The sequence below is a fragment of the Kluyveromyces lactis genome (genome assembly GCF_000002515.2).
Source record: "Kluyveromyces lactis strain NRRL Y-1140 chromosome B complete sequence".
Classification (NCBI taxonomy): Eukaryota; Fungi; Ascomycota; class Saccharomycetes; order Saccharomycetales; family Saccharomycetaceae; genus Kluyveromyces; species Kluyveromyces lactis.
In genome coordinates, this window is record NC_006038.1 from 986,619 (window position 1) to 1,006,305 (window position 19,687).

At 38.1% G+C, this 19,687-nt stretch overlaps 9 protein-coding genes across 9 annotated transcripts; 1 reads left to right on the plus strand and 8 right to left on the minus strand.

Annotated features, from left to right (window-relative positions):
* Nucleotides 1–101: 101 nt before the first annotated feature.
* SCD6 (Scd6p) lies at nucleotides 102–992 on the minus strand (the record flags this gene model as incomplete). Its single annotated transcript, XM_452032.1, has 1 exon — nucleotides 102–992. One exon carries the CDS (start codon nucleotides 990–992, stop codon nucleotides 102–104), a length of 891 nt encoding a protein of 296 aa, XP_452032.1.
* A 682-nt stretch (nucleotides 993–1,674) lies between these two features.
* On the plus strand, nucleotides 1,675–2,742 carry ANT1 (Ant1p; the record flags this gene model as incomplete). Its single annotated transcript, XM_452033.1, has 1 exon — nucleotides 1,675–2,742. The coding sequence occupies one exon, from the start codon at nucleotides 1,675–1,677 to the stop codon at nucleotides 2,740–2,742; it is 1,068 nt and encodes a 355-aa protein (XP_452033.1).
* A 268-nt stretch (nucleotides 2,743–3,010) lies between these two features.
* On the minus strand, nucleotides 3,011–4,390 carry YLH47 (Ylh47p; the record flags this gene model as incomplete). The annotated part of the gene is made up of 1 exon (XM_452034.1): nucleotides 3,011–4,390. One exon carries the CDS (start codon nucleotides 4,388–4,390, stop codon nucleotides 3,011–3,013), a length of 1,380 nt encoding a protein of 459 aa, XP_452034.1.
* A 721-nt stretch (nucleotides 4,391–5,111) lies between these two features.
* On the minus strand, nucleotides 5,112–5,930 carry KLLA0_B11363g (uncharacterized protein; the record flags this gene model as incomplete). The annotated part of the gene is made up of 1 exon (XM_452035.1): nucleotides 5,112–5,930. One exon carries the CDS (start codon nucleotides 5,928–5,930, stop codon nucleotides 5,112–5,114), a length of 819 nt encoding a protein of 272 aa, XP_452035.1.
* Nucleotides 5,931–6,799: 869 nt separating this feature from the next.
* On the minus strand, nucleotides 6,800–11,182 carry SPT6 (chromatin-remodeling histone chaperone SPT6; the record flags this gene model as incomplete). Its single annotated transcript, XM_452036.1, has 1 exon — nucleotides 6,800–11,182. One exon carries the CDS (start codon nucleotides 11,180–11,182, stop codon nucleotides 6,800–6,802), a length of 4,383 nt encoding a protein of 1,460 aa, XP_452036.1.
* A 542-nt stretch (nucleotides 11,183–11,724) lies between these two features.
* CTR1 (high-affinity Cu transporter CTR1) lies at nucleotides 11,725–12,633 on the minus strand (the record flags this gene model as incomplete). Its single annotated transcript, XM_452037.1, has 1 exon — nucleotides 11,725–12,633. The coding sequence occupies one exon, from the start codon at nucleotides 12,631–12,633 to the stop codon at nucleotides 11,725–11,727; it is 909 nt and encodes a 302-aa protein (XP_452037.1).
* A 638-nt stretch (nucleotides 12,634–13,271) lies between these two features.
* Nucleotides 13,272–14,213, minus strand: DAM1 (Dam1p; the record flags this gene model as incomplete). The annotated part of the gene is made up of 1 exon (XM_452038.1): nucleotides 13,272–14,213. The coding sequence occupies one exon, from the start codon at nucleotides 14,211–14,213 to the stop codon at nucleotides 13,272–13,274; it is 942 nt and encodes a 313-aa protein (XP_452038.1).
* A 483-nt stretch (nucleotides 14,214–14,696) lies between these two features.
* SHY1 (cytochrome oxidase assembly protein SHY1) lies at nucleotides 14,697–15,809 on the minus strand (the record flags this gene model as incomplete). Its single annotated transcript, XM_452039.1, has 1 exon — nucleotides 14,697–15,809. The coding sequence occupies one exon, from the start codon at nucleotides 15,807–15,809 to the stop codon at nucleotides 14,697–14,699; it is 1,113 nt and encodes a 370-aa protein (XP_452039.1).
* Nucleotides 15,810–16,189: 380 nt separating this feature from the next.
* On the minus strand, nucleotides 16,190–17,074 carry MRPS5 (mitochondrial 37S ribosomal protein uS5m; the record flags this gene model as incomplete). The annotated part of the gene is made up of 1 exon (XM_452040.1): nucleotides 16,190–17,074. One exon carries the CDS (start codon nucleotides 17,072–17,074, stop codon nucleotides 16,190–16,192), a length of 885 nt encoding a protein of 294 aa, XP_452040.1.
* Nucleotides 17,075–19,687: the final 2,613 nt, after the last annotated feature.

Consider the following 19,687-nt stretch of genomic DNA (forward strand, 5'->3'; position numbering starts at 1 on the left):
CTGCTTTTACTTCGATAGATTGCTCGATTCATTTCGTGTTAGCTTCAATTTCCCGGTGTGTTAAGAGGTAGTTGAGATAATAGGTATTTAATGGGGTTCTGTTAAGATTCAACATCATGGACTGGTGGCTTGTTGGCAGCATTACGATTTCCACCACGGAAGCCACCGCGGTTACCGCCACGGTTACCTCTATATCCACCACGACCTCTGAAGCCGCCACGACCATTGTTTCTTGGTCTGGCTTGACCGAAAGTATCCAAGTTGACCTGGCGTTCCTCTTCCCATTTGGCAGAAGACGAGTTTTCTACGGCGGAACTTGAAATGGAATCAAAGAATGAGGATTTTTTATCGTAGAAAATCTCATCTGTCTTGGAGGTTTGCTTCTCTTGTTCTATATCTGATTCTCTGGGCTTTTCAGCATTCTGGAATTTGGCGTTGTTACTTTCGAAATCAAATTCAGAATCTGGAACAGCAGAAGGAGCCACCGCAGCCACAGGAGCAGCAGGAGCCGCAGACTTCTGCTGTTGCTGGTTAGGAACTTTCTTTTCGGTAACAGGCTGTTGGCGGGTCTGCTGTCTTTGCTGCTGCTGTTTTTGCTGGTGTTGTTGGGGAACTTGCTGCTGATCCTTGTCTGGAGCGTACACACCATACCCGGCCACCGCAGCAGGAACGTTGGGCCCATTTGCATTAGCCAACGGAGCTGGTGGTTGACCGCTTACCTGAGGTGGCAATACAGGTTGTACTTGTTCCAAAGGAACGTCTAAAATGTTTAAATCCTTAACGTCATTACCGTTGAAAGGCACCGTATCGTAGATATTAGGGTTGGGATAGATTTCTTCCGGGCCCCATCCCTTGCGTCCCTCTGTACCGAAACAACGAACTTGTCTTAAAGTAACAACACCTTTCTCAGAGTCAATAGACTCCAATAAGCCGACATAACGGTTATCAGTATTCGAAATAAGAGCAATAGTCTTACCAATATATTGCGACATCCTTTCAAAAAGTGGACACTCTATAATCAATAAATTAACTTCTAAAACCCACTAGATACAAACAAATATCCTTCTTGAACAACGATCAAAGTGTGGGAATAGTTCTAAATTAAGAGCGAACGTTAGCAGATGCAGTCAGTATTATTCAATGTCATAGTCCCTTAGATTTCTAAAGATTCTTCAATTGGAAATACCTGCATGGAAATTCATAGTTTTGACGGTTTCAATATTAATTTTCGATGTTGACGAATGGCATTTCAAAACCACGTGATCAATATCAACACTTTTTTTTTTTCTTTTCGAAGAATCCTCACTTCGAGGCAGACGAGAGCCAAAAAATGTGTGGAGAAGGGACATTACAGCCGAAAAACTGGAAAATAATCTGTGATAAGTGACCGCTATTCATCTAATTGGGGAATAATTCTGGGAAAGTAACTACTATATAAATGGAATATAATTTCTAAGGTGTAAAGTGCAAAATGTTCCTGTTTTCAAGCCTAAACTCTTCGGTTGGAAGCGGAGAATAATAAAATCAAAAAAAAAAGTAAATTTAGTACTTTGCAGTGCTTATTGAATGAATCACCGCCCCTCTAACAATTTATTGTGAACAGGAGATAATCAATTTTATAAACGCCGAAGTTTAGTAGATCAGGGTCAATTAAATCACGTACCACCGTAACATATGGCAAGTTTAGAGAATGCTTTCGTTGGGGCAGTCTCCAGCGGGTTTGCCAATTTGGCAGTGTATCCACTTGATTTGGCGAAAACTGTGATTCAAACTCAGTTGAAACAAGGTGATTTGTACCCTTCTTCTGATGTTCAAGCTGATGTCTCTACCAAGGAAAGTACTGGCTCCAGTAAACCGAAGAAACACGGTATACAGCAGATTAAACCGAAGCCTGAACCTCCGACAGCGACTAAAGAGTCATTGGAGCAGCGGTATAAGCATGCATTAGATGTGATTGTAAAAGTTTATCGGAATGAAGGGTTTGGTGGATTATACCATGGGTTAAGCGCATCATTGCTTGGAACTTTCATACAGAGTTTCTCTTATTTCTTCTGGTATACCTTGATCAGAAGACATTATTTCCGTGTGAAGAAAGTGAAGGGTGAGGCTGCCAGGTTTTCAACAATTGAAGAATTGCTGCTTTCCATGCTGGCAGCAGCAACCTCTCAGTTATTCACTAATCCAATCAACATTGTTTCGACAAAACAACAGACTAGACGTGGTTTAGAAGGGGACAACAGTTTCAAGGCTATTGCCAAGGAGGTTTATGATGAGGATGGGATTACTGGATTCTGGAAAAGTCTGAAAGTCTCGTTAGTCCTAACGATAAATCCTTCCATTACTTATGCCTCAGCCGAGAAATTGAAAGATATACTTTACCATGTGGAATGGAACGCCAAGGATTTGAACGATTCCTCTTTGCAATTGAAACCTGGTCAGAATTTCTTGATTGGTGTACTCTCTAAGATCATCTCAACTTGCCTCACCCATCCATTGATTGTGGCAAAAGCATCATTACAACGTTCCTCATCCAAATTCACCAGCTTCCAAGAAGTTCTAACTTATTTATACCGCCATGAAGGTGCCCATGCCCTCTGGAAGGGTCTTCTCCCCCAATTAACCAAAGGTGTGATTGTTCAAGGCTTGTTATTTATGTTCAAGGGAGAACTAGCTAAACACATCAAGAAGCTACTATTTTTGTTGCAGGTTTATAGGAAAGGAAGAACTATCAAAGCCAATTGAATGCAACCAGAACCGCTCTCATTTGCAGCATTTTGTTCTTTCTTAATCACATATTCTTGAGGAGTAAGTATAAGCAAGCTTTTTTTTTTAATATATACAAATTACAGCGCTCTGCTACAAAATAATGATAAATTGAATCTGAAATTATATGCCAAATGTTCGTTATAGTGAGCTATCAGTAACTGATTAGCTCAAACTTGATTCTAATGCTTGAATTGGTCGTTAATGATCATTGACTAAGGTATTAGGAGTCTTACTAACTTCAGAATTAGTTTTTCTTAGTGGCCTCGGTGGATTCACTTTCGGTTCTGGCATTATGTGGCTTCTTTTCGCCATCTTGGGGGGCAGCTTTTTCAGTTTGACTTACAGTTTTGGCATCAACAGCATCTAAACTTAGTTCGTCCTTAACTCTAACAACTGCATCCTTTTCTTGTTGCTCTTCTTCCTTCATGATTTCCACTTGTTCCTTCAACTGTGCCATCTTAGATTTGTTAGTAGCAGAATCCTCTTCAACAACATTGACCTTAACTTCATGGTACAACTCGTCTGGAATACCAGATAAGACGTCACATAAGGCGTCATACAACGTCTTCTTAGAACCAATATCACCGTAAGTGTATGCGGTAGCCATAACTAGTAAAGTTGATGGAATCTTATCCTTCAGCCTCATGTTTAACCAAATCTTCAAGTTATCACGTAGAACACTTTCTTCCACGTTCAAGTTTCTGATACCTCTAGAAGCACAAGCCGTACGCAATTCAATAGCGTCTAATGATTCAACTCCTTCGTAATAGATAGCCAAATCATCCGTCTTTAACTCTAACATCTTGTAACGGATACGGTAACGTAACATGACATCGGTACCAAATGGTTGCAAGTTAATGTATTTAGCAATGGCGACTAAATATGGTCTGGTCAAGTTATCCAACACAGTATCGTCTGTAAATAGACGTGCTACTTGGATTAGTTGTTCACGTGATTCTGGTTCACCAGTTTCTCTAACGTGCTTGTAAAAGCTATTAAAGACCAACTTTTGTTCCTCAGTAATGTTACTTGGCTTGAAATGGGATTTGTTTTCCTTGATTATTTCAGACATAACTGATCTAGTCTTTCTAAGACTCTCAAGCTTAGTTTGTTTATCTTTCTTAGATTCGTAAGTGGAAGGCAAAAGATTTGGGAAAAGTTTCAAGGCAATTGGCAACAAAAGTTCAGCAAATGGGACAATGACAAAAGCACTGAATGGCACTAGTCTAATCATATCTTGAGTAGTTCTTTTCAATTGAATCTTTTCTCTACGACTTAGTTCGTAACCAGCTGACATCTTCATAACCAATCTCATGGCGATCTTAACTTCGAGACCTAATAATTTGGTACCATCCCAATAATGCTGAGCTTCATGTTTAACTTTAGCCCACAGTGATAGCTTTGGTTCAGCTTCTTTCTTAACCGGAAGAGCTGGTTTAGGTTGATGTTGTAGCGCAGTTGACGGTTGTTGTGGCTGTACTGGCTGTTTTTGTTTCGGAGTTTCTTGAGAGTAATAACGAGGAGCCACTGCTAGCGGAAACTGACGAGTTGGACCAATAATAAAACTTCTACTTGGTGCGCGAAGCCCACGACCTAATGCGATGGATCTTAACACATATCTCATCTCAAAACAGATATAGGAAATATTCGTAAACTTCGGGGAGCAAACTGGTCCTGTATATTCTCGTCAATGAATTAGAATAATTATCTTAATTCTGAGTAATGCGGAAAAGAGCGATGGCAATACCAAATGGCTTTATATCAAATCTTGGGAACACGTATGAAGATTTGTGTAATTATAATTGCAGTTAAAATGGTTATAATTCGAATTTGACGGAAATAGAAAAAAGCGCAGATATTATAGAACCAAAAGAATGTAAAGTAAGTAGACCCACTAGATTGACAATTCACACAGAGATAGGAAAATGAAATCTAGATGAAATTTTAAAGATTACACTCATCGATTAAAGCTTCTCTGAATTTACTACTTTACTTATTAAACTCAGCTCGGATCTTCCGCAATTACCATACACTAAGAATGAATTTCGAGAAAACGGCTCAAAGAAAATGTTGAGAACAGTGGGAATTCCGTCGACCGGAGATTACCCGGAGATGATATTTGAGGCATGTGATTTTGATTTCACGTGACTTATATTTCCTTTGTAATTTGTATGACGACAGTTTGTTCCTCTGTGAGCTAACACAAAGTGTCAAGTTAGACGGGGTTTCTGGCATAGCAACAGCCTACCATATCAACGTAGCTAACTGACCATTTCTCAATCGAATATGCTAATTCCTAAATTTTTTTTTGGATAAATAAGTGTATATGTGCGTGTATAAGGACACTATAAAAGCTTCCGCAGCTTTATCCAAGTCCATGGAACAAAGAAACTTGAACGCTCCTTCAATTCATTGATTCTAAATGTCGGTAGGTGAGCGTTTTTCTCAAGGAACCATCGACGTTGCAACGAAAGTAAAACAAAATAGATGAATGAAGGTGGTTCTTGTCCATGAAAGGAACATTTCTCAAATCGGTTTATAATTCGAAAGGTCGATATTGGGAAATTTCTAGTGGAATCCTTTTTGAACTCATCCTTTTCGATGGTTTCATAAACAGCTTCGTACTGTTTCATTCGGGATTGGAAATCCGAGATACACCAATCTTTATTGCTTAAGTGTTTATAATCATCGGATTGTCTTACTTTCCAGTAAAGATGTTCCTCAATAATGTGTTCGGAATCTACGATAACTTCGATGAATACAACTCTGATCGGTACGTTTGAATACTCTTGCAAAGTGTCCAAGATCAGATTCCTCCTTTTTATAGTAGAATTAGTCGCGTCAAAGATTCCCACATGGTTATCATAATCTGCTTGCAACCAACTAAGTAAGTCTTTCAATGATTTAAGTGCAATTTCATCCCTAGACTTAACACTCAATGGGTCAGACATATCAAATAGTTGGTCATTCGGAAGTGAGTTAGCATCATTTTCCAGCTGTCGTCTTCTTTGACCAGCATTGAAAATACGACAATTGCCAGAAATGGTCGATTCGATTTGTTTAGCAATGGTAGATTTACCGCGAGCCGGCAGCCCAACCATTACAATTACGGTTTTCGTACCGTGTTGATGTCCGCTGATTTCGCTGTGTTGAAAAGAATTCATTTTTGTGTCGTTGTAGTGTCACTATTAGCCGTTGAATCTTTTGCATGTAAAAAAGGAGAATACGTGTATCTCTTGTGGTGATCTATTGAAAGTAGTTGGAAAATAGAGCTTTGGATTATTCACGACCAGTTTATTTTTCAGAGGGTTTTGATTCTGGAATTAAGAGTTTCCTGATAATTTGAAAGTTCAATTGGAGTTAACCTTAATTCTGGAAATGCTGTGAACTTTGGAAACGCACCTGTGTTAATAAAGAAGATGAACTCTTTTTGTTGTTTTATAAACGATATAAATATATATATACATCGCAACACCAATTCAATCGATGAACAGGATTGTTTCTCCGAGCGACTTTGTATTCAACCCGTTGTTAGTGGTCATTGTGCATGATTCAGATCTATTTCTCAATATCAATCACTGTGTAAGCATTTGCACTGCGTTTATTTCTGAGTAAAAGTAATTTTTCACTTTCTAATGACCAGATGACTCAACTTTAAGTTTAGTCATTTTTTTTTCCCTTTCCCAATAAATGTCTCGAACGAAAAAAAACGGACTCCAGGAATTAATACTAAGTGCAGACAGCGATAACATACACGTTCCTGTTGCTTGTCTTGGTGAAAACTCTGAGGATTTCATTTGATTGTAATTGCCAGGATGAATGGAGCTAGGATTTCTCAAGATATTTGGGTAAAGTTCAGATCTGTTTCTAAGAAAGTGCATAGTAAACTATAGCTATAACCTTCATGAAGTCATTCGAGATCTTTTCGATTACTATTATACACATACAACTTGCATTATTATTTTATATATTGTCTTATTAACACATTCGATGGAGGGAGAACAGAAAAAAATGCAACTGTTGTTACCGCTGCTCAATATCCATAGTAGCCTCCCGAGTTGTTGTTGTTGTTGTCTTGGGTCTTGTTTCTGCTACTGGATTTGAGAAGAGTTTTGAAACCATTGCAGAGTTGAATCACAGTTGGATAGTTGTAATTAACCAAGAAAAACCCAGTATGTGTAAGTTTAACATTCCATACGTATAGTTGGGACTGGGCATTGATTTTAAACATTAGGTAGAACCATCCAGGGTGTTCGTAATTGAAACTGAAATAATAAACGGATCTGTTGGGGTTCACCTTCGAATAGTCTTCGATGAACTTGATGACTTCTTTCTTGGTTCCCTTTTTGAACTTTTCGTTAGAAGTAATTTCGTTTAGCAACCTCACTTTATTCTGCAAATATTCAACGATGATTTGATCTAGATCATGATATTTTTGATCCTCCACTATTAGAGTCTTACCTAACGCCAATGGATTTTCCTTGTCCTTTTCCAGGATATCAACGTGTTGGAACAAATCTTTGTCCAACTTCCATGTAATGGCAAGGTGATCATCACCACGAGAAGATTGTCTGATAACGAAATCACCACGTTCTCTACTTCTGAGATAATCTTCTGCTTGAGGACCGGTGAAATTACCATAGTATGGATGGTTAATAACACGGTGAGTTCTCTTAGCTCTAGCTTCCTCTAAAGCAAGCTTCTTCTCAATTTCTTGATCTTTCATTTCTTGTTCGACGTTCCAAATGCTTGGATCCTTGCTGTAATGGATAGGAACGTATTGGCGTCTAATGTCGTGTTCTAACAATGATACTTCACAACTTATGTTATCATAGTCGATATAAATAACCTTAGCTGGGTAGGTTTTTCCAATTTCATAAACTTCTTCAGCAGGTCTTTTCAACTGAGCACCTATGTGACGTTGTGCATTGATAACACACTCGACACCAGAATTTGTGACACCATATATGTCATTATGTCTGAATCTTTCCACTCTAACTGGAATGATACATCCCTTGAAGAAGGTTTTTTCAGATTCACCTGTCAAACTCTTGAAGACTTCGTCACCGTGTAGTGGGTGGAAATCATTTCTTAGTTCTTCAAATCCTTCCAAAAGTTCCAAGACAATAGTATTCAAATTGTTCAACTTTCTTTGACCTGTATTCTTTTCAAGTTCTTCTGCGTACGCTTCGAGGTTCAAAGACTCAAGTTTGGTTCTGCGGTCTGGATCTTCCCTCAATAATTCGATAAATTCGCTCATAGTACCTTGTTCTTCCTTTTCTGCAATAGCATCAGGATCAAATTCCAAGGCGTCAGCAGCAACCTTGGTAGCCAAATGGTAATCTTCTGGGTGAATTCTAGTGCCATCTAGTTGATCATGTTCCAAATCTTCGTAACGTTGGTTCTTTTCGTTCCAGGATATATACAAAAATGCAGCAGAATTCATGAAAATGGTTTTCGTTAGAATATCATGAGTAATCAATTGTTGGCGTGCTAATAATGGCTCATTTAATCTTTGCAATGATTCAAGGAAATCAGCAGACTTACGTCTTCCAAAGCCAGCAATATAACGTAATGCTTTGGCGTAGTAATGGTTGTCTGTAGCCTTGTTTACTTCAATACCAACTAAATTCACAATATCTACGAAAGAAGTTTCCAAGGCTTGTAAAAATAGCTCCCTAGTCAATAGGGACTGATGACTGTGTATTGACAAAGATAGCAGTTCTTCATTTGTTAGATTAGCGTATTCCAACAATGGAGAATGAATATAACGACCCAAAGCTATACAATATTTCACCAATGTAGGCTTGCTTGGGAATTCTTGTGCCGCACGCTCTGATGATTGATAACGCACAGCAACCTCATCCTCAACGTAAATAACTGGAACATGAGATCCTCTATTATCGACGATTTGTTTCTTCTGAACAATCTCCTGTATCTTTTTGTATAACCTTTGCGTACTTGGGTTTGGACCATTAATACCAATGACGTTTGGCTGGCAATGCTGAATGATGTCGTCTAATGCATTTTCGAACAACTCCGGTTCTTTTCTATCAAATGGATTTTCAACAATCTTGTAGTCTCTTACAAATTCTGTCTTCCTGTTCAAATAAACTGCAATGATCGCATCAGAGCCAAATTTACCCTGTCCACAAGTGATGGTTAGAACTCTTGGAATCTTAGGGTCCTTTGGATTAGGAATGAATGGTGCCTGATCAAGCTTGAACATGAACTGATGACGGACGGATTTTGTAACCAGACGCAAACATGTTTTCTTCAATTCATCTTTGATTTCTTGGCTGACATCAGAGAATACCTTGTTTAGAGCAGAGTCAAAAGCATCTCTTCTGAAAGAGTTCCATTCCGAAGCGATTTCTGAGGTGTTACTTGTTTCGAGAGATGTTTGGAAAAGATGATTAGTATATTGATCTTGAGAAGACACATGAATCTGAATGTTCATTAAATGCAAAGATTCGGCTTCTAACATCCGTAAGAAGACATCTGGCTCTGAGCGGAAATGGGCTGGAGTTCTACCAAGAGCATATTTGATATCTTCGTATGGGGAACCTCTTTGAATCTCTTTTCTACCTTTTGAAGTCAATGCAACATCCACAATATAGTACTTGTAAAAGTCATCTCTGATCTTTTGCCTTACCTTAGGATTTTTAGAAAGCTCTAGTGCGTAGTATTTTTCGATTGTTTCTAACGCCAATTTAGGATTCTGGGAGAAAATCTGAAGATCCTTGGCCTCTGGTCCTTCTAAAATATTTGCTACTGAATCAGTAGGTTTCAATGAAGGGTGATCAACAACCGGATGAAGTTGATGCTCAGCACTGATATTTTCACCAACTTGTTCTGCAGTAATCCCAGTATCATTGATAGCTTGGTATAATGCACTGGCCTTGAACTTTTCATAACTTGAGTTTTTCAAATGCTTCTTGGATGTTGCGTCCTGCTGCGTGGACAATAGTACATCATTAATTTCTTGCGCATATTTGAATTCAACGTAATCATAAATGTCCTGTAAGGAGTTCAACTCTGTCATGGATTGATTGCTGAAGTATTCATCCACAATTGGATCATGAATATCCAGCTTTTCGTAGAAAGTTTTCACGTAGTCCCTCTTGTAAATGATACTGTGGAACTCGGTATCATAAAATACAATATCCCATAAGTCATCTTCGATTAGCACAAATCCGTCTTTGCTTCTTGAAGAGATATAGTTACGACGGTAAGCATAAATGAATGAAACCTCGAGGTTTTCCTGCTGAATGAAGTTGATAGCATTTCCAATGGCTTCTTTGAATTCCGTAGTATCGTAATCGGCATCAAAATTTTTATCTACTGCAATCTTGTCACTAATCCAGTTCTTTTCAAGCTCAAGGTCTTCTGGCGATAGTTTACCGTAGTTCTTCAATCCTGTTCTCAACTCTTGGTATCTCTCTGGAATGTCTGCCTTTCTGATGTTCATATCTTCTTCAGTTAACAAGTTCTTCTTCAAATCTTGCAAATCGTAAATATCTTGCAAAGTAAGCTTCTTTTTCCTTTTGGAATCGATACCGAGCTCATTTTCATCCTGTTCGTTTTCTGAAGATTCTTCAAGCCGATCCAGTTCTTCTTCATTTTCGAGTTCAAGAGCCCAATCATAATCATGACCGTCACCGAAAACTTCAAACATTTCATCCACTTTATCAGGAGATAATCCAGTAATCTGTGTAGGCTGGGCCAACCTTTGTTCCTTAATTCTCTTCTTTTCAGCGATTCTAAACTTTCTAGCTTCTTCATCTTCGTCAGAAAACTCATCTTCCTCAATGAAATCATCCATATCATCAGCCAAAGTGACTGTTTTTTCTACACCCTTTCTGCTTGGAGCTCTGCCAGTACCATCATCTTCTAATTCTTCCTCTTCTTCTTCTTCTGAGAAGAAATCGTCAAGTTTATTGGTACGAGCCACCTCAGACTCTGGTTCCGCCGAAGCCGATTCTTCTTCATCATCACCGACCCTCTTTAATCTCTTTAATTTACCGCTACGTTGTTTGGCAGCCTCTGAAGCTGACGGACGTTTGAATCCAGCATTCTCCATCAAAAGGTCTAAATCATCCTCATCTAAGGCTTCATTTTCTTCTTCACGAGCACGTCTCTTTCTCCTGCTTTTCTTTTTGACGACTTCATCTTCTTCTCCACCTTCTTCATCGTCATCAACAATGAAGCCCTCCCTCACCTTCTGAGCTTCTTCTTCATCGTTGTCTAGATCCTCATCTTCTTCGCTGGAATCAAACACATCGTCTCCTTCTTCTTCGTCACTTGGGCCTTCATCTCCATTGACATTATCGTCAATAGCAGGCTCCTCAGTTTGGTCTTGTTTGTCGTCCTTCAAAACGGGCTGAGACTGCTTTTCGTCCTCTTTGTCAGACATGGTGCTTTCTTACCAATATGGATATATATGGAATATCCGCAGAAAAACACACAGAATCAATGGAAAAAAGACAAACAGATGATCCGTATCTTGATGTTGGGTATATCTTACCAATACAAGTAATGAACTGATTTCAATCTTTCTTACTATATGTCTTAAAGTAAAGGGAAACACTACTCGTTCGTGTAATTATCATTCGAATGCGTTTAAAGATTCAATTCCCAATTTCCATGTTTTTCAACCAGAACCAAACTTTTCAACACGTACGAAGTGATAAAATATAAAGACTTGGTGACAGATGAGCGACTACCTAGCAGTCTTACCAAACTTATACAATAGTTGATATGCGTGGACCATTCCTTAACCAGTCGAACTTCAAAATTATATGCCAATTCATGATATTAACTGTTTATCCGAGTCATTAAATTATTTATACGCATGATATATAGGATTTAAAGATTAATACTAAGCAGGAGCTGAAGTAACCTAAATGGCACAAGACCCTCATTCCATTTCTTCTAGCACGTTGGAAAAGCCTTAGATTATTTGAAATTTTCAGCAGGTAATAAATCTACGTTCATGTTTCCCGCCTGTTCTCTTTGAGTAGCAATGCCTCTAATTTTTCTTTCTGCTTCTTCCTCTGGATCTTCATCACCATTGCAGCAGCATCCGACTTTCTTTGGCACTTTTTCGGACGATTTAAACGTGTTTAGAGGTGTAGTAGAGCCGGCGTCAGCAGTGGCTTTGCTAGATGCAAAGGACCTAGTATCATCGGTAGAGGCAGATGGGCCAGGTCCACATTGGCAAAGCTTGAAACGTCTTTCCCATTCCTTTTTCAATTCCCATGCCTTCAACATGTTGATCTTGATTCTGTTAAAGAAGATTTCGGCCAGAGATAACCCGAGTATGACAGCAAACACGTATGCAAGTACGAATGTCATAGCAACAAGCATCAACATATATATTATCATGGTAGAACAAAAAGTGATCAATAACCGTACAAAATCATGGAAGAAATCAACCCAGTCTGGGGCGAAAACGTTGAACATGAATTTGCCGAAACTAGTTGGCAAGAATTGCCTTTGTAATTCCAGATCTTCGATAGTATATAACACGTTCTTACCTGTAGCCTCATCGTTCTCAGCTTCCTCATTGACTCCTGCCTTCTTGAACCATTTCAATTCTAGGTACCAGCTCACAAATAACAAGAATTTGTATACAAAGGCAGCAACAACGATAAGCAAGAAGATACCAAATGCTTCACCGCGATCAGAAGCATAGAGTTTCTCAAAGACAACGGGATAGTTCATATATTTTCTTGTGAGATAAGAGTTCATTCCAGTCATTTCGGAACCACCATCCATGTCCATTCCAGACATAGAACTGGAAGTACTAGTACTCATGGCCATGGCACTGGCTGAGGTGGTAGTATCACCTGCGTGCATATTCATGTTGAAAGGCTTTATTGATATCTGTCGATGGGGTTTTTGGATAGTGTCGGTTGTGGCTCTTTTGATTAACCCAAGCCAACTGTGCAGTTATTCTTTTCTTCGTCAATCGCTTCCCAATACGTGAATGAACAAAGAGTTAAAATCAACAAAAAAACATCAATGTTTCTGGTGTGTAACCGTCAGCAGCTAGAATGGAACTGATCAAGATGTATGGCTAAACACTTATATGCCACTTTCTTATATTTAAAATGTACAACCAATACCTTCTCAAAATCTTCTCATCTCATTCTTTATGTTAGCTCTTTCATTGATTTATGTTCTCTGTAACTTCGGTCATTTTTCTTCACAGAATTCCTTGCAGAATGAAATGAAGAGGGCGGCCTTTATTTGCTCAATAAGCTCAACTCGAATAAAAGTAAATCGAACGAGACTTCACTTGAAACGAGAACGTTCATGTATCACTGATAAGCGGTAAGAGCAGCCTCATAGAGCACTTCAATCTTTACTGAGTACCTTCAGTAATTTTTTTTTCTTCATTTTGTTAACTGACGTTGTAATATTACATTGTTTGGTAGATATACACACGGTATGAATATGTATCTAGAAAAAAGCTCTGGTAAGAAGTATCAAATAACTCGTTACCTGAAAGGAGGCCTGCTTGCAAGGTTTTTTGGATTATAGGTTCTCTGTCTTGTTCTTACAACTCTATTCGGTAGAGCGGGCTCTGTATTTGTAGATTCACGATTAGCAGAAGAGGCAGAGCCAGCGGTAGTCGATGATCCTGCCAAGATAGGAATTCTTTTTGCACTGACTGCTAGTGATCTTTTTCTTTCTCCAGGAGTAATACCTGTTAGTGTATTAGGTATAGTGCCTATTGCAGCGTTGTTTCGTATTTGATGTAGAATGGATCTTCTTCTGAGTTTCGATGACGCGGAGCCTACCGTTTGTTTTCCCATAAAGTCAGTTGAAGCTCCTACTGAAGATATCATTTGAGGTTTGAAAGTAGTTGGGTTGGATACAAACGAAGCGGCTGTGTTATCTTCGTCATCGTTAATGTCAATGTTAACATTCGAGCTTGCAGTAGAACCTGGCACATTTTCATCACGATACAACATCTGAGAACCTCGTGATAAAGGTTGTCTTGAAAGAGGTAATATGCTTCCTTTGGTAAGTTCCTTTGGCTTGAGTTTCGCCTGTAGTGCTTGTCTTTCTTGTTTCAACTCTTCTAGTCTTTGGATTAATTTCAATTCATGCGGAGTATCATGAGATATGTTCGGGAAATCAACACACCAAGAGTTACACATCAATCCGTATAATAAAGCGCTTAGAGCCTCATTTAAATCCGCTATCGATTCATGAATGAAATTCATGTGCGTCATGTTACCATCGAGTGTTACCATCGAGTCCGAAAGTTCCTGTAATTGTGGGAGCACGTATTTTTCAATCATTGTTTGATTTGACGCATGCTGATCTCGACCGTTGTTGCCTAAACTAGATCTTCTTGAGCTTGCATTAGATGACAAAGATAGTCTATATTCAGTTGGCCTGTCCCGCTGTGGAGTATTTGGCCTTTGAGACATATCTTATGAGCAGATGAATCCAGCAGTTTTATGTTGAGTTTGGAATAGTGCCAAGTAGCCCTGAGAATTTAAGATGAAAGGTCAAAAAAAAAAAAAACAAGTAATGAATTTACCTCAGACTGTCTATGAGATGTCAAATTAGATACCAGGTTGCCCAAAGAGACACTATCGCATTCCGTCTGTCTGCTTGGAGACACCTTACTGTTCGTGTTTTTGTTTTGCTTTACTTTATTTACGTTTTCGATTTTCGATGTACAAGTATTTCAACGATAGTTAGTTAGTATTCATCAACAGGAATGAAAATCATTCAAAATAGCTATAATAGTATTTACAGGTACAAACAAGGTTGATACTACTATGTGTTTAGTAATTAACTGCTTGAATATAATTTATTGGAATTTGAGTATCTCGAATACTAGAAAATTGAAGGAAATGATGGGATCGAGATAGAAATTCCTGAGAATATCAATATGTGTTTCTTTATCACATGAACTTCTTGGCATGTTTTAGCTTTTGCCTCTTTATTTCATCCTGTGACATAGCGGAACCACGACCACGTCTTAGTGCAATGATAAGGAAGATAGATGAAAGCAGAGATAACCCATACCAAGTAATTAAATATTGTAAATGATTATTCTTCAAATCAATCTTTGGTGCTTTACCAATAGGCACTCCCGCTTTAACGAATTGGAACTCGTTAAATTCCAATCCTGTCTCCGAATCTGCTGTATTTACTTTCTTCGTGTTGACGTGTGGTTTCTCGGATTCTTCTTGTTGTGGTTCTGTTTCGGTTTTCTTTTTAGACCAGAATTTCCAAGATGATTGGTTTTTGTTATCGATACCCTCAGATTTTGATTCTTCATCCCAATGGTGATCTTTCAGATCGTAAAGAGCTTGGTAATGAATAGGAGAAGTATGTGTCATCTCTGTCATATCCTTAATATCCAAGACTTGCCACAATCTACTCTCCCTGTCTTCCTTCTTCCATTGCATTGATGTCAAATCTTTAGCTGCACGCACTAACACTGTAATTGTCACGTTATCGCCTTGAGGTAAAGACAAATGTTGCAAGTTACGAGATGATGGAACGATTTTCTCCTCCGAGATCCAACCACGTTCAATCAAAATTCTTTCTCCCGTATCCTTTCTGATGAAAGGCGTATATAAAACGTACCCCTTGATCCCTCCTCTAACACGGGGGCCGACAAAAATCTCTTCATCATGCAAGAATCTACCGGTCATAGTACACTTGCGGTATTCCCAGTCTTCGCACATATCCGGTGTAAACGTTTTAGGTAACGGAATAGGATCGTAGGTTAATTTGTCTTCGCAGGAAGCAATTAGATTGGTTTTCCATTTCAATCTTCTTAATTGCCAGGTTCCTAAGTAGAACGAGATCACGGGCATGGCAATCATCAGTCCTAGAAAAATACGCTTACCCCATCGTGATTCCTTCTTTTGAAATCCTTCAGTAGGTGTCTTCTTTGTTTTGATAGGTTTCCAGTCAACAGTCGATGTCCTGACCGTGCTATAAAGTCGTCTTACCGGCCTTACCTTTGGTACAGTGAATGGCCTAGCCACAATGAAGCGAAACATATGCTTTGCTAATTGTGTGATACTAGTAGCTTCCGCTAAGAATTGAAATGCGTTTGAACAATTAGTAACAGCAAAGAAGTTAAAGCTTTTCTAATCATGTTTATACGCGATTAGATATACTACTCATCTGCTTTCATCATCTTCATTTTCCAATCTTTTAAAGATCAGAAAAGTGTGAAATATTCTAAAAGTCACGTGAAGAAGAATTTGGAACTCCGACGTTGTGGGGATATTAATATGTACAAGGTTACGTAGATCTGAGTATTGATTGTTTTATGAGAATGATCATCTAGGTCGTAATTGAATCATGTGAAGGTTGTTCAGATAGTTTCTTCATAGGAGAAAAAGTGAAAGTAATTTAAATATGGAGTTGGTTGAAATCAAGCAGAGTAATATACCTTCTTGACATCCACAATTTTCTTACCTCTACCTAGAGCAATTTCATCTATAGATTTTTGAGACTTGGTGATAGCGTCTATAGTACCCTTGGCTATGTTCATGATATTTCTACTCTTGTAAACTTTTGCACTTAAATCTTTGATACCAGCACATTCACAAATTTCATAAATTACGTGATTGACTCTTAGACCGAAACCTGGCTTAGCAGCTCTCAAGAATAGTTTCACACCGTGGTATCTATAGTCTATGTCTTCAAAAATAGTTCTTTTTTCAAATCTAGGCACTTCTTTTAAGTTCCTCACTGCATCCCAATGAGCTTTCTTGATGGATTCTGCCATATCTTCACGGGATTTACCCTCACCGATTCCTACCATACCATTCTTATCACCAACAACCACAAGAGAATAGAAGGATGGAATTTTACCTTTTGCAGTTTGATTAGAAACCATCTTTAAGATCAATGGTTTCATCACTAGTTTTCTGGCGATATGTTGAGCATCGAACCCCGTCTGTAGTTGGATATTATTGGCAATGTTTTGTATATCTGATCTGCCTTCAGTTTGTAAGTATGAACCCACAGGAGGAGTCAAATCTGGATGCTTTTCCATCTCTTGAACGAATACCGAAGATGAGCTTGAATGTAGATGTGGAGAGTTTGGTTTATAATCCCAATAAGGATGTAATGTGGCAAAGTTATCCAAATATGGTGGTGAGAATTCAACATTTGTCTGTGGTTTGAACTCTACATTGTCAGGAATTACTTTATCAGCTAAGGAAATAGACTTGAGTAGTTCTGGAGAGTAGTATTTCTTCAACAGGTCTTGTTGAAATACACGAGCAGTGCTCGAGAAACAACGGACGAACATTCTCAAATACGATCAGGGTTATTGAGAAAGACGCTGCAACTCACTATGTTGAATTTTGCTCCTCGACCTGTCTAAACCTGCTTCAAAAGACTTCTGGTGTCAATTATATTAGACCTTATTCTGGTGTATATGTCTGAGTATGTTGCCATTCTGTATTAACTATTGAAATTTTTTTAATTTTTGAAAATCGATCAATCGTTACAAATGAGAGAGCATTATTCTTGATCATGTGATTAGAAATTCACAATTCTTAGCTGAAGATCCACCCACTAAGGTATGGTAAGATTAGCAGTGGTTGCACATCTTTAAAATCTTCTTCAGACGTTCAAAGGAGGATACATGGAGTATGTTTCAGGTATGTTCCACGCATCTTTACCCTTACATGGTAGATGACACTATCATATGGAATGCTATCCGGGTAACATGTTTTTTTGTTTCATTTCTGAGTCTGTTTCATCCAATATTGAGCTCTGTCGCTTAAACAACGACTTACCTGCTTTAATAAAGCCGGTCACTAAAACATCTATATTAGTGGTTTAGTATCGCTATATACAATTTCCAGAGAAGATCTTTTTTCAAAACACTACATATTCTTCTGATACATAGTGGAGCAACATGTTTCAGCTGGCAATGTTATACACGGGCTTTGTTGTCATTAGAATCAATATTAGTACCATATCCTTTCAGTACCTTAAAGATGAAACATTCATATCACGAAGACTCTTCTTTTAGGTATATATTTTACTATGTTTTAAAACCCATTTAGAAAGATTCTTTATCTACAGGAAATAATGAACTAAATACAAATAGTATTTAGTTATGCAGGAACATGAAGACCAATAGAATAAAGATGATCTGGTGTCTTGCCCTGCATGAAGAGAGAGTAATCCCAAAATGCCTGAATTTTTGAAAAACTGCAGATGTTTTCTTTCTCAATTTTGGTCCGAGAATAAATTCATATGAGACATACCAATCCTGTTGGTTCTCTTTCCAAATGAAATCAACTCCACTTATCTGACAAGATTACCATATAAGTTACTCGTTAATTTATATAAAAATATTGGAACGAAATACTCGTTCACATGGATGGAGGTAGAATCTGAAATCAATTCGGAAGAAGTTATGTTTTCTGGAACCAATCCCTAGTGGCAATGCGACATCAATAGTGATTTACTTGTGCGTCATGTGAAAATTCCATGCCGCAGGTAGATTGACAAACTAATGCATTTACTAACGCTACCCAGCAGTGATATACATATGGTAAGAAAGGAAACCACCTGGCCTTGCAAGTTTTCTTTTCCTCTTATTTTTCCTGCCAATACGTGCAGTAGCATTCTCTTAATATTTTCTCTAATGCAGCGTTTTCGTTCTCTGACAAGAAGTAATGGTTCTAGCCAGATCTTCTTCCTCGCATGAAAAATAAAATGCTCGACAGATACCAGAAATGACCGTTCCGATTCCAGAACGTTACACATTCCTCTTCTCCGTCACTTTAAACTTTCATTGTTACCCGAATATTATTATCTAGGTATTTTTTTCAGTGTTATCTGCCGGATTTGAGAAGTACTTGTTGCGAATATACTTTTTGTAATGACAAACAGACGTTGAACAAAGCTGTCTGCTCTTCGCTGTTTAAATTTTATCAATGCGAAAGCATACTCATGATTGATCTGGGATCGTAGTTTGGTTGATTGGTCAAAATTGTAAATTCTACTGTACCCATAAACTATCATATAGTGTGTCGGGTAGCAATTCACGGTGTCAGATTTTTAGGATGAGACTTGGGAGAACACAATTGCTATCAAATCCTTTAACAGTCCTCCTGACCTCCTTTTTATAAACATTCAATGTGTGCTGCACATGTTAATATGCGTTACGCTCAACAATCAAGTAAAGTCAAGAAGTTTATTTTTTGCCAGGCGGAAATGTTCAGCCGCTCCTCGTGCATAAAACGGTTAGCCCATCTATCTATCGGGATTGCGTCAGGATTATAAAAAGTAGCTTATGAAAGAAAAGTATATTATAGCTATGAGATCTGGTAAAAATGATTCATATTATCTACCATTCGGCATATCACAGGTGTTTCTGGTACCAAAATTCAAACCAATGTCATGCAGAAGGAAATAACTATAATAACGGTTAAAGTCCCTTCTAGTTACAAAAGTACGGCATCATGTTTTTCACTTTAATGTTTCGTTATGATAACTTCTACTTCGAAAGGCAAGAACGGACAAATATTATATGGAATATGAAAAAATTAGATACGACGAATTATTACAACTACACATGATGCAAAAGAGGGGGGGTCTAAATAACCCTAGGGCATGTGTACTGAAAATTGAAGTGAAAGATCTCCTACTACGATCCTGTTCCATTCTTTTTCTCAAACTTTTATTACTCTTCATATTCTATTTTGTAAGAATATAACTTGGGAAGACACTGATAATATTTTGTTGTCAAAAAAAGTACATGATAAGAACAATAAAAAATGGTACAGGTGTTTTTGCGTGTATTTGACCTTTCTCCTTTGCTGAATTGAACTGCGTGAATATTATGCTTCAACCAAAACTAGTATTTTAGGATTATCATGATATCAAATATGCGATTGAAATT